The sequence below is a fragment of the Ctenocephalides felis genome, unplaced genomic scaffold (assembly GCF_003426905.1).
Source record: "Ctenocephalides felis isolate EL2017-DRISC unplaced genomic scaffold, ASM342690v1 CF-g0.4_SCAFFOLD_01604, whole genome shotgun sequence".
NCBI lineage: Eukaryota > Metazoa > Arthropoda > Insecta > Siphonaptera > Pulicidae > Ctenocephalides > Ctenocephalides felis.
The window spans coordinates 4,307,250-4,319,936 of record NW_020537758.1 but is presented as its reverse complement, the minus strand read 5'-3'; the positions used below and the strand labels follow the sequence as shown (position 1 = coordinate 4,319,936).

At 30.8% G+C, this 12,687-nt stretch overlaps 3 protein-coding genes across 3 annotated transcripts in view; 1 reads left to right on the top strand and 2 right to left on the bottom strand.

Annotated features, from left to right (window-relative positions):
- LOC113372251 (polyubiquitin-C-like) overlaps nt 1-6,160 on the bottom strand; it is a 43,117-nt gene extending 36,957 nt beyond the window's left edge. The window contains exons 1-2 of the mRNA XM_026612575.1: nt 6,000-6,160; nt 4,400-5,770 (exon numbers count right to left, since the gene is read on the bottom strand). Of these exons, the coding sequence (XP_026468360.1) occupies nt 4,400-5,769 (1,370 nt within the window). The 5' untranslated portion in view covers nt 5,770; nt 6,000-6,160. The remainder of the gene's footprint in view (nt 1-4,399; nt 5,771-5,999) is intronic.
- A 273-nt stretch (nt 6,161-6,433) lies between these two features.
- On the top strand, nt 6,434-8,294 carry LOC113372254 (CCA tRNA nucleotidyltransferase 1, mitochondrial-like). The gene is given in 8 exon segments (XM_026612578.1): nt 6,434-6,536; nt 6,603-6,790; nt 6,856-7,139; nt 7,209-7,335; nt 7,394-7,506; nt 7,509-7,586; nt 7,645-7,873; nt 7,941-8,294. Coding segments are annotated over 8 exon segments (1,401 nt in total). The 5' UTR covers nt 6,434-6,470; the 3' UTR covers nt 8,257-8,294.
- A 261-nt stretch (nt 8,295-8,555) lies between these two features.
- LOC113372887 (alanine--tRNA ligase, mitochondrial-like) lies at nt 8,556-12,342 on the bottom strand. Its single transcript, XM_026613225.1, is given in 13 exon segments — nt 8,556-8,765; nt 8,824-9,231; nt 9,311-9,453; nt 9,574-9,710; nt 9,774-9,933; nt 9,994-10,497; nt 10,500-10,915; nt 10,970-11,112; nt 11,179-11,323; nt 11,410-11,604; nt 11,662-11,807; nt 11,882-12,055; nt 12,121-12,342. Coding segments are annotated over 13 exon segments (3,003 nt in total).
- Between the last annotated feature and the right edge of the window lie 345 nt (nt 12,343-12,687).

Here is a 12,687-nt window from a genome sequence, read left to right as displayed (position 1 = left end):
ACTTGCACATATCCTTTAAATAGGCAGTGGTCTCTTGGTGGGGTTCGTGTGTATCTTGGTAAAACATATAGACATACAATACAATGTCTTCTTTGAAAGACATCTGAAATAAAAAAACACAAATGCCCCTAAAAATAGGGACAAACAAATAAACGGGGCCCCGGTTATATTAATAAATAATAAAATCAAATTAACAACAATAGGATAAAAACCTTTAAATATGCATATCCTCCTAGCAGTTATTTGGAAGTCCTGGTGCTTTGTGGTGCGAAAAGAAATTAATTCTGTAACCCTGAAATAAAAAAAAAGATTTATACATATTACTTAGCAGTATGCCAATATTTTTTATGTCTTGATACATCAATTAGTCTGACCAATTTCTCCTATGGGTTGTGGAAGTGGTTCTTGGTACTCACTTGGTAAGCAATTTACTTGGAAAGACATCTGAAATGAGATTAAAAAAAACACAAGTGCCCCTAAAAATAGAGGCAAACGTACAAACGGGGCCCCGGTAACAAAAATAAAAATATTATATACTTATATCTAACCAAGGTCTAATTACTTAATATTAACTTATGAATACGAGAAAACCTTTAGGTATCCATATTGAGGTAAACTGGAAGGGTTAAGGGTACTCTTGTTAGAGTGTAAAGATCGCTATTTGATATGTTTAGCATCTCACTCCCCAATATGAAGGGTTTACCTCAGCGCCCTAATTCGACTCAACAAAACCTGCAGTTACCAGTGGAGATTTTAACTAACTACACAATTAAAACAGAATCTACTTACCAACTTATTGATTGTTATCGAGTTATGTTTACAGATCCGAGAGCTTGACCGCACTTATGTATAGTGATGCATTAAGCCCAAATTCGAATGTACTAACGATGGGCAAATGATAAAGCTAGAAATGATTAAAAATGTATAGAACGGCGTAATTACGCAGGGGAAAGCTTAAAATCGGAAAACTCAATCGGATTTTTCTAGATCGTGTTCTTTTTCCCTGGCACAACATCACAACCATCACTAATGCACTAACTTGTGTCCTCCGTATTGGATTGACCTACATGAGATGACTGATACTAAAAAACGATCGCGATTCTGGACCACATACGACAGGAACCATATAGGTGGGCGGCGGCGGATGTAGTTTGCACTAAAGGTTGTGCAACCCTTTGGAAAAATTGCATGCTGTCGTTACAAAGACGCAATCACTTTTTAAGTATCAGTCCTCTGAGGTAGTCAATCGAGTCGAAAGTACACAATTAGTGTATAGTGATGCGTGTGTTGTTCCATGGGCGAAGAATACACAATCCAGAAAAAGTGAGAATTCTCCGATTGTATGCGATCCCCTTTGTCACCACGCCGTATCATACACATCTGTAATTTCAAGCTTTTTGATCAACCAAAACAATAGTATATCAGAATATAGACTTAAGACATGACTACAAAAATACAGTCATATCTTCGCACCTACGACGAACACAACTAGGTAACATTAAATAAGTTAATAAGTATAGATTCTGTTTCATTCGTGTAGTTAGTTACGCACTCTACAGATAATTACCGGTTTTTATTAAAAGTCAGATTGGGGCGCCAAGGTAAACCCTGTATATTGGTAAAGGCAATGCTAAGATGTACCAAGTAGCAGTCATTGCACCCCAAAAAGGGTTCCTTCAACCTTTTTAATCCACCACAATCTCCTAGCAGTCCTGGTCCTTGCCGTCGCGGTGAGAAATTAATTCTGCAACCCTGAAATGAAAAGTGGATTGAAAGAAATGAAATAGACAATGACTTATAAATACTATGTGGTAGCCTACTCGTATTTATTCCAGTGCTCTGGCTACATCATATAGGTACACATGTTCTCCTGTTCGATGTTGTAGTACTCAACCCCCTGGTATCTTTAGTCGAGGCCCATTTACACTAAAATAAATTCCAATTTTGTTATTTTTTTTACATAATCTAGGGTTTTGTATTATCTTACCTATTTTTTTTTTTAACTTCAAACAGTACGTCCTCAACATTTCTCCGTTTAGGAGACTTGTTGTGCAATCACAAAAAATTTAAATTATTTAATTAAAACATATTCATTGCATTGCAGCAGAAAAATCAGTCAAAATAAAACAAGTAATTTATTTAACAAAGTTTTTAGATTTGTAAACGAGTTATTTACATCCATGCTACTAATAAAAAAATTTCAAAAAAAATAAACATTGTACATATAATACTAATTAAAAATTAAAGTGTATGGGGTTGCGCTGCTTCTGGGAAAAACATCGCAAGGACCCATACACCGAATGAAAAAAATAATTTATTAACGAAACGCGAATTACTAGAACCTGCCGTGGGGGGCGACAGGAACACATTTAAACGCGGAAATCGTTTCAAACGATATTAAAATTACGAATAAGTCCTCGCACGAACAAAAAAAAAATTAAAATGTGGACGCAAATAACTCAAAATTATAATTTAACAAAATTATAAAAAATAATTAAAAATTGTCAATGTGATTGAATAAAAAAAAATTCATGCACAATAAATCCCTAAAGCAATCCGCCACTGCGCAAAACACTGTATGAAATCTGAAACAAAACAAATGTAGTCAATCCTAAATAATTAAAACATAAGATTTATATTAAAATTTAATATTATTTAATTATATTTAAATTTAATAAGTTAAAGATTTATGTTAACTCAAAGGCTAAAATTAAATATTTTCACGACAATAAACACTAAGGCGACACTCCAGCACAAATATATTGGATTAGAAAATGTAACGCCGCAAATCGTTTAATATTAAAGAGACGAATTTTTACTTTACAATTTATTTACATTCTTATAATTATAATTCAACAGAAAATCAAGTCAAATCGAATAAACCAAAACAACAAGTTCCATGAGACGTATTTGAAACCGAATGCACGAAATGATTACATAATACATAAATATTTTTCAAAAGACTTACCATTGACTGTAGTGTAGTGTCCGCCGAGAGGTCCAAATACAGAATGATTTTAGTTGGAAATTATGCATCTCTTATATTAGGGTCAGAAAGGGACAAAACTATGAATTGTTACCAGATGATACTAAAATTCAAAAATTGTTATCTAATTGAATAGTTTCGGGTTCGGAACCATAGATGGTCGAATTTGGTCTCGACCCCCAAATTGTACCGCCCTAGTCCCGGGCCTCACGGGCCTATGGGGTAATTCAGCACTAGTCTCTACTGACAAGCAAATTCATAAAATCTAAAAAGGGACTCTACTGACTAGCAAAATAAAAATTATAAAATGACTTTACTGACAAAAAATCATAAAATCCAAAAAGGGACTCTACTGACAAGCAAATTCAAAAAATCAGTCACTCTTCTTACTAATAAATTTATGGTATCTAAAAAAGGAACTCTACTGACGAGCAAATTCATACAAATTAAAAAAGGATTTTACTGGCAAAAAAAATTATTGGCAAGCAAATTCATAAAATCTCAGAAGGGACCCCACTGACTAGCTAAATAAAAATTACAAAAGGACTTTACTGACAAAGAAAATCATGAAATCCAAAAAGGACTTTACTGACAAGCAAATTAATAAATATTAAGAAAGGAACTCTATTGATGAGCAAAATTATGAAATCTAAAAACGAACTCTACTGACCACTAAATTTATGAAATCTATTAAAAGGACTCTACTGACGATCAAATTAAAAAAATTAAATAAATTAGAATTATCAAAAAAGTGAAAAAAAATCGTCGCTTATTAAACCAAATATCCTGAACCAATTTTGAAATTCAAAAATAATTTGGGAAGATTTTTGACAAAGATTGGTTAGGCTGTTTCTTCGTAGTTAATTGTTAAAAGTCTTTCAACGACTTTAGTGGAAATTTGTATGGCGATAGAGTTTCTGGCCTTTTATTGAACATAGTAAAATATTACAAAAATAAATTATAAAAATTATTTGAAATTTGAACTAATCGGCCGCGTTTTTAGAAAAAAAAAAACTACAGGTAAGTATGTAAACCAAATTACATACAATTTTGTACAATTTGCAAAAGTTGCACACATAACTTGCCCTACACAAACTCGGTACACTTATTACCACTTAACCACTCAAATTAATATAATTTTTTATGGTTGAAATCAATTATTAACTTGATATAAGGCAAAATGCCACTTATACTTAGTGTTACATACATATATATATATATATATATATATATATATATATATATATATATATATATAATACCTGAAATTTATTTTATAATTGATAAAGAACTTAATGTAAAATGAAATTTATTCCAGAAATGTTTACATCTGTAATATTAGATAATGTACTGCTAATTTATTCTTAAAGTTTTGAGTTGTGAGTGAGCTTTCTGCAAAAAATTTAAAATAGCATACCACCCCGCAGGCGAAGCACCAAATGCAATGTAGACTCCTTCTGAATGTTGTAATCCGACAACGTACGTCCATCTTCCAACTGCTTACCGGCAAAAATCAATCTCTGCTGATCTGGTGGGATTCCTTCCTTGTCTTGGATCTTGGCCTTAACATTTTCAATAGTATCCGAAGGCTCCACTTCTAAAGTGATAGTTTTTCCTGTGAGGGTCTTGACAAAAATCTGCATGCCTCCGCGCAGACGCAAAACCAAATGGAGAGTGGATTCTTTCTGGATGTTGTAATCAGATAAAGTACGTCCATCTTCTAATTGTTTACCGGCAAAGATTAATCTCTGTTGGTCTGGTGGGATTCCTTCCTTGTCTTGGATCTTGGATTTGACGTTTTCAATGGTGTCTGAAGGCTCAACTTCCAATGTTATTGTTTTGCCTGTTAAAGTCTTGACAAAGATTTGCATACCGCCTCTCAAACGCAAAACTAAATGCAAAGTGGATTCTTTCTGGATGTTATAATCCGACAAAGTCCTGCCGTCTTCCAATTGTTTACCAGCAAAGATTAATCTTTGCTGATCTGGTGGAATGCCCTCTTTGTCTTGGATTTTAGCTTTTACGTTCTCTATGGTATCAGAGGCTTCAACTTCCAAAGTAATAGTCTTACCGGTCAAGGTTTTTACAAAAATCTGCATGCCTCCACGCAGGCGCAAAACCAAGTGCAAAGTGGATTCTTTCTGAATGTTGTAATCAGATAAAGTACGTCCATCTTCCAATTGTTTACCGGCGAAGATCAATCTTTGCTGGTCTGGTGGAATGCCTTCTTTATCCTGAATCTTAGCCTTAACATTTTCAATTGTATCTGAAGGCTCTACTTCTAAAGTTATAGTCTTACCAGTCAAAGTCTTGACAAAAATCTGCATGCCTCCACGCAGACGCAAAACCAAATGGAGTGTGGATTCTTTCTGGATGTTGTAATCAGATAAAGTACGTCCATCTTCTAATTGTTTTCCAGCGAAGATCAATCTTTGCTGGTCTGGTGGAATACCTTCCTTATCTTGGATTTTAGCCTTAACATTTTCAATTGTATCTGAAGGCTCGACTTCCAAGGTTATTGTTTTGCCTGTTAAAGTCTTAACAAAGATTTGCATACCACCTCTTAAACGCAAAACCAAATGCAAAGTTGATTCCTTTTGGATGTTGTAATCAGATAGAGTCCTTCCATCTTCCAATTGTTTGCCCGCGAAGATTAATCGTTGCTGATCTGGGGGGATGCCTTCCTTATCTTGAATCTTGGCTTTCACATTTTCAATTGTATCTGAAGGTTCAACTTCTAAAGTAATAGTCTTGCCAGTCAAAGTTTTGACAAAAATCTGCATTCTAAAAAAATCGAATATATAAAATGTTACAATTTAGACATTTTTTTTATTACTTTTGTTATGTGAACGAATTTATTTTTGTAGGAAAAGACAAAGGAATAACTAAACGTCTAAATTCCAACGCGTACTAGAATATAAAACAACAATGCATTCGCTTTGTTATAATCTAGTTACAAGGGTCGAATAGAAATTCATGCTGAACAAAGTTTTACCATAGTTCTACCACTTACTTGAATTATCCTTGAATACTGTTGAAGAATTAAAAACCCGTTTGATGTTCAAATTTTTCCAATGAATTGTTTTAGCCGGAATCACAACTATTTTTATTTCAGATCTTCTAAAAACTCAAAATGGCCGCAAACATACTATTTTTTGTTTTGGGCGATGATGATGGTGCACGAAGTAGGACACGAAGTACGTACGAATTGTGATTTCCAACTTGTAATACCGCGCCAAATTCAAAATATATAGAAGATATTTAATTGAAATTAATAGAAAAAAGGAAATTAAATAATAATATCATATTTTTAAATGTTACAATTTATTATTATTTAATAAAAAACAATCATTTATTGTCATAAAATAAACCAGGACTTATGACTTATATTTATATCAGTTGCCAAACATTAGAACATGTTAAACAACAATCACACTTCTAACAAATGTCAAATTTGTTGGTTAGAACATTTGCGCAAGAAATAATGCTAATTCGTTTCAAATTTAAATATTGTTGTAATCTATACAGACATTTCCATAAACAATCAGCAGTAAGTCTATTTAACAAAACAATTCTTTTATTTGATAATTGTTTGAAAATTGATTAATTTTTTAAGCAAAATTTAACTCGTGCAAAAATAAAAAACACTTCTATAATGACTGATGTTCGGTGCCGGGATGATCCAGTTGTTATAAAACTGGATTCTCCAGAGTTTAAATCTATATTTACACCCGAATTAGAAGCTTTATCTTCGTTATTTAAAAAATACAAATATGACATCAGAATTGCTGGTGGTGCCGTTAGGTAAATATACATTCCTTGGAATACAATTTTATATACATATGGGTAATCTTTTTCTTTTATTTAAGGGATTTACTAATGGGGAAAAAACCAATAGACTTAGATTTTGCTACTACTGCGACTCCAACACAAATGAAAGATATGTTCACTACAGAAAATATAAGAATGATAAATATGAACGGTGAGAAACATGGTACGATAACACCTAGAATTAATGATAAAGAAAATTTTGAAGTGACCACTTTGAGGATAGATAGAGTCACAGATGGACGGCATGCTGAAGTAGAATTTACAACTGATTGGAAATTAGATGCTAATAGACGAGATTTGACTATCAATTCTATGTTTTTAGGTAAAGATAATTCCAACAAATTTTCCTAAATATTTTATTCCTCACTTTATAATTATTTATTGTTATTAGACTTTGATGGAGTTGTATACGATTATTTTTATGGATATGATGACTTAAAACAGAAGAGAGTAGCGTTTGTTGGAAGTCCAGAGACAAGGATTAAAGAAGATTACTTGAGAATACTGCGTTATTTTAGGTACATACTTTATATATTTATTATATACACATTATATTATATAATGTTGTTATAATAGATTTTATGGAAGAATAAGTGATAGACCTGATGCACACGAACCATCTGTATTGCAATGTATAGGAGAGAATGGTGCAGGTTTAGAACGAATATCAGGTGAACGTATTTGGGTAGAACTGAAAAGATATTAGAAGGTCCTATGGGTTTTGAATTGGCAAAAACTATGCTTTCTGTAGGCTTAGCTACATATATAGGTAAATATGAACTGTTTAGGTACATAAATATTTTCTATTACTAATTATTAACTTTTAGGTTTACCAGCAAAATATAATTTAGAAGAATTCACAAGAGTATGTGAGGCTGATAGAAGTAGGTCAAAAGATAAACGTATTCGTGCTATAGGACTACTTGTAGGGCTTTTGCATGATCAAACAGAAATGATGAACTTGCACAATCGTTTAAAATTATCAGCTTTTGAAAGAGATTTAGGACTTTTTATAATAGCAAATAGAGAAGAAATACCTAGCACTAATCCTATTTTGTAAGCAAATAGGTAAATTTATAATTAAATAAAATTTACATATTTAAACATTGATATTTCTTTTTAGTTTGTATCAAATGCTGATAATCAATAGTCCAAAGAAGTATTTAGAATCCAAAGCTATGGTTTTAGAATTACTTAAATACCAAAATAAAAATGAAATTTATAATGCAATTGAAAAGTGGGAACTTCCCAAGTTTCCGGTTAATGGGAATGATTTAAGGCAGCACGGTTTGGTTGCTGGAAAATATATGGGAAATGTTTTAAATGCCCTGAAGAAGACTTGGGCTGAAAATGATTTTAAAATGACGAGAGAAGAATTATTGAAGTTGGTTCCGGGCGTACTTAGTGAATTAGGATTTGAAGCGCCACCAAAGAAATAAAGAAATTATAAAGGTATTTTACTTTTATATAATAAAATTATTGAAAAGAATGTAAAAATATTTTTTTATTTAATTTATATATTAAATAAATAAATTAAAAGTACAATAGAAAATGAAAATTAAAAGAGGCTCACGAAAATTTAAAACTTTAAATAAACTGTTATAAATAAATAATTATAAATGTAAAATTGAATAGAATTGGTTTTCAAGTTCTGAAAAATAAAATAATAAAAAGCATTTTGTAAATATATGTACAATAAACCAATTGGTTTATTTAAAATTTATTTCATTACCAGTTTCTATTTATTAATATGTACTTTAGCATATTCATTCGATAATTGCACAGCTTTTTCTAACAAATCATACCACTCGGGCTCCAGAATCTTTTTTGCTTTCATATTACAAATAAAATTTTCATTTTGGCCTTTCGGTGGACCAACATGAGCTTTAAATATATCAGCAGATATTTTCAACCATTTTTGTGCGTTAAAACTTTCATTTGTGCAATCCTGAAATATAAAATAAAATGTTACAACATGAAAATTAATTATGTATCTAACTTATTACCTCTGGCACACAACATCTAGCTTTCACATAACCATTCGAGTAGGAAAATATGATAACAGGTTTATCTTTGCAATATCTAGTAACTTTATCTAATTTAACGTTCTCCATTAAAGAGGCACATATTAAATTGTGTACCAGGAATGACCCTTTGTTTGCTTTTAGAGAATCCATAACATCTTTCATTTCGACGTCTATGAAATCTTTGAGATTCTGATATTGGAATTGATTGGATGATTTTATTAAATCATCTATTATTTCTAGAGATTGCATTTTTGTTACGTATGATAGAGTAGTGTTGTTTATTTCAGATTTTAATTCATTGATGCAGGATTTTGTTGTGTTGTTTTCGGTGATGCGTTTTTGTAGTGTTTCAACTTTATTTTCTATCAATTTGCTGTTTTCCAGCACCTTAAAAGTAAGAATCAATTTATAAAATCGTATATTATTATGAGTAATAATAATAAGTGTATTATTAATCGTATATTACATCTTTTGCTTTATGTCCTGTTGCACCATAAAAAACCATATTACTTCTTGATAAATTCTGGAATTTTGTTATGGAAAATTCTTCTAAGTGTTTTGTATTTAATATGTGAGTACCACAACAGGCTTCTTTTGAAAGGAAATTATCTGAAAGGATAGAGAAAAATATTATTATTCAAATAAATATATATATTTATTCTACAATTCAAACATATATATATATATATATATATATATATATATATATATATATATAATTCTAAATACCATTTGATACTTCAATGATACGAATATCATCATCAGGATAAACTTCACCGGGTACAAGTGTAACATCATCCATTGCCAAGAGTTTTTGACTATTTATAGAATTTACACCAATGGGAATTCCTTGATTTATAATTTTCCTATAAATAATAAGATTATTTATAATAAATCAATATCCACATATATATACTTCTATTACAAACCTAATTTGCGTTTCAATTCCATCAATATGTTTCATAGAAATCCGATCTCCATAAATTGCTAAACCCAAACTAAAATATTCTGAACAAACTTTGCTCGATGTCTGAGCAATTACACAATGGGGCAAAATTTTATTAACAGCCGCTTGTAATAAATGGACACCTAAAATATGAAAAAATATGTTCACTATTTCATTTACTGTAATTATACAGTTTTATTTACCTGTATGATTTCTCATGTTATTCAGTCGGCGTTCGCAATCAATTTCAGCAAAAACTGTATCGTCAAGTTTTAGACAAAAATTGCAGTTGTTAGTGGTAATAAATTTGCCTTTGTGTATTATGTAGTTTTGTACGTTAATAACAGATGTGACTTCAAAATAAACATCGTTGTTGATGATGATTTTGCCGGTGTCGGATTCTTGGCCGCCGGATTCGTGATAAAAGTTTGATTTATCCAAAATTATTGAGGCTTCTGAAGGTTTTGTAATTTCTTTTACACTTGTATTGTCGACTATAATAGCTTTAACTTTAGCTTGCAGTTTGGGGAAAATATATTTGTCGTCGTAGTTATAATTATATTTAAAAGAATTATCAGTAGTAGGAATAGTTTGTTGGAAAGAACCAATTAAATCATACAGTTCTTTTTGTGTATACCGTGATGACATTTGTTTGGACTGAGCCTTTTTATTATCGACAAAATTATCAAAATCATTTTTATCAAAATTAATCCTTTAATATCTGCAATATTTTGTATAACACCTTCATCAAAACCATACGTATCACATAATTTATATGCTAATTCACTTGTTAATATTTTTGAACCGTTGGTTAAAGCATTTTGAATTTCTTTATACCCTGATACCAAACCTGGAAACTCTATTACATCTAAATTTATTAATTCAGGACTTTCATTCAAAATGTTTTGCCATTTTTTAGAAGCGTCTAATCTAAGAGCACGCAATACTTCTTCTTCATGATGAATTAAATTATGTACCTTATTTAAATTTTTTACAATTTCTGGGTACGTTTCTCCCAAACTTTCTGCTACAGAGTTGCTTAAAACTTTTAGTAAGGAAGCATTTGTGTTGAAGTATTTTTCACACAGGAGTAAAGCTTTGCGTAAGATTCTTCTGAGCTTAGGACTAAAATGTAATAGGAATTAATACCAATTTTGCATTTTGCTTTAACATACGTACTTTAAATCAGGTATCATGCCGTCTGCTAAACAAACTGTAATCAAACGACAATGATCTGCTAACATTCTATAAGCTGTATCTAATTTAGCTTGATCATCTTCACCAAAAGTTCCTTTGTAAGGTTTAATAGCAGATTTAGAATTCTACAACAATTGGACAGTATTTAATCATTTTTTACAGACTAAAGTTGTTAATAAGCTTTGACTTACATTAAGAATTGTGTTAAAAAGAGGTGCGAATAAATCTGTATCATAGTTTGTTTTGCAATTTTGAATGACTGATACGAGACGTTCAAATCCCATACCGGTGTCTATATGGCATTTAGGCAAAGGAACGACAGCACCTGAAGCAATTCTGAATAGGGCATTTGCTAAATAATATATTTCCACAATATACAATATATAATAAAAATTATTGTATCAATAATAGTAAATAATTACCTATTATATTGTATAAAAACAATATTCCACAATTCAGTAAGATCCCCAAAACCTTTATTAACATGATCTCTTCTATTGGCCGATGTAGATAAATGATCTATATGAATTTCTGTGCAAGGACCGCAAGGACCTGTACTTCCCATTTCCCAAAAATTATCTTTCATGCCGAAAGGAATAATTCTGTCTTCAGGTACTCTATATAAAAACAGCTAATAAGAAATTATATTGATATACATGAATGTATCTATTTACCCTATTTCCCTCCAGATATGTTTACATTCCACATCAGGCTCTAAATTGTGTCCTTTATCCCCCTCAAAGTATGTAACATATAACCTATCCGGTGAAATATTATAAGGCCCCACCAAAAGATTCCAAGCCAATTCGCAAGCTCGTTTCTGATAAGTAATAATAATTAACTGAAATAATGCAGTTTTAGTTCACACTTTCCTATATATTTATATCTAAATACCTTACTATAATCTCCAAAAGACCAATTACCTAACATTTCAAAAAACGTATGATGATAACCGTCCTGGCCAATTATATTTAAATCATTATGCTTTCCACCAACTCGAGCACACTTTTGACTGTTAGCAATTTTTGTACTAACTGGCTGCTGTAAACCTAGAAATACTCCTTTGAACTAAAAATAATAATAATTAGAATAAATTATACAATTGTTTATGGATTTGTTGTAAAAGTATTTACTTGATTCATCCCTGCGTTTACAAAAGGTACTGTAGGATCACAGTATGGCACAATGGGGCTAGATCTAACAAATACATGATCGTTTTCTTTGTTAAAATAATCTAAAAAGCGTTTTCGTATCTCATGAGAAGATTTGTTAGGTTTATATGATGAATTGTGTCTTAGAGATATGTAGAACCATAACTTAATATTAAAGAACTTGGAAAATGTGCGATTCAACATTATTATATTAATATATTATTATTATTATTATTATATACAGATATAGTATTTATTTCAAAGGAAGCACAACAAAGTTTAATTGTTTTTTTTAAATCACTGACAATGCTACAGTCATTGACTTGACACAAATTATAGGTTATAATGGATTTATTTATGGTGCAATGTGATTTATTTATGTCTTATATATACAATTTTCAGCTGTTATGATGAAATTTAACAGTATCAACTTTGATAAATATAATATATTTAATACAATTAAATATTTGTTTAGTTTCATAATATTTTCGAATTATTTGATTAATCAACTGTCACTTGTCAAATTGCACAACTGTCAAAATTTTAACA